General features: G+C 41.5%; 1 protein-coding gene across 1 annotated transcript; it reads right to left on the reverse strand.

Annotated features, from left to right (window-relative positions):
* Positions 1–435: 435 nt before the first annotated feature.
* Positions 436–984, reverse strand: TMEM275 (transmembrane protein 275; the record flags this gene model as incomplete). Its single annotated transcript, XM_083357371.1, has 1 exon — positions 436–984. One exon carries the CDS (start codon positions 982–984, stop codon positions 436–438), a length of 549 nt encoding a protein of 182 aa, XP_083213497.1.
* Between the last annotated feature and the right edge of the window lie 299 nt (positions 985–1,283).

Below are 1,283 nucleotides of genomic sequence, written 5' to 3' on the forward strand. Positions count from 1 at the left end.
ATATTCTATACAACCCACTCTTCCTTCTATTGTTCATCCAAGAATCTGTAATTTTCCACTGTTCTGCATCACCAAATCCTTATCATCACATTATCATTCACCAACCCATTAATATAATGAATTAAATCCACAGGATATGTGATTTTCAGTAGCTGCATGCCATTGATTTATGTATTCCATTTTTCACTTTAATGTCACTGCTGAAAATTCAGACTTTCCCCACCAGTGTCTGGCACTTCCCATCACAGCTGTGTATTGATTACTAATTGCCACCTTATTATGCCTTTCCCTTAAATTTCTCAATATATTCTAATGCGTGTGCTGACCAAATCTAAATTGGATTCCAGATGCTTGCTGTGTGGGAAACTCATCTGACCATCTGGTTGTGTTGAAGTGCCTCCTACCCACATACTGATAAATATCCTCCAGTTTGGTTTATGACATGGCAATGTCCCTGGGCAAATTCAGATTTATCGATTCTCCCCCTGCTGTATATTTTGCAACTGGACCATTGCTGTCCATTGTAAAAAGTGTACAGGCCTTAGAATTCTCATGGATTGGAGTGGACTTTTTGGAAGACATTGGAGAGTTGGTTGGGCTCAACTGCACAGCTGTTGTGTCTTGCACAGTGTGCTCACTGGTTTCAATTTCAAAGGCTGTGTTCCCAGGCTTGATGAGCCCAATATTGGCTCCTGGCTTGAATTTTCTTGTGGTATGAGCAGGTGGCCTTCGGCTGCAAATGCAACAAGCTCCAAAGAAAGTGAATGCCACCACCAGAAGGATGGGACCAATGACAATAGGAGGGTTATTGACAGGCAGGAAGGTCCCAAAAGCAAATGCTCCTACCAGGGTGATGTTAATACCTGCTAGCATGATGCAGAGCCCACAGGCACAGCAAAGAGCTGGAGAAGGCAAACCCTGGGGCCTGGTTTTTTTCTTGTTTGGTTTCTTGGATAAAGGAGTACTGTTCTTGTCCATGAACATGTTGGCAAGTGTCTTGAAAATGCCTCTAGACTTTACTGCAGAACATTCATGGAACCTACAAGATGGCCACTCTCCTGAATTTCTGTCAAAAAACATAAAAAGCAAGAAAGGCAAATAAGCAAACATACACCATTTGTACTATGTACAAAGATTCACGCGGAGTAAAATATTTTAGTTCACTTATTCATCTCTGCAAGTGAGTGTCTGCAGTACAGCTGGCTCTTCAGACAAGCATATCTGTGCATTTACTAGAGATGTAAAATCTGAATGGGAAATTAATGGGGAATTAGTAATGCTGC

Source organism: Vipera ursinii, assembly GCF_947247035.1.
Source record: "Vipera ursinii genome assembly, chromosome: 3".
In the NCBI taxonomy this organism is placed as follows: Eukaryota; Metazoa; Chordata; class Lepidosauria; order Squamata; family Viperidae; genus Vipera; species Vipera ursinii.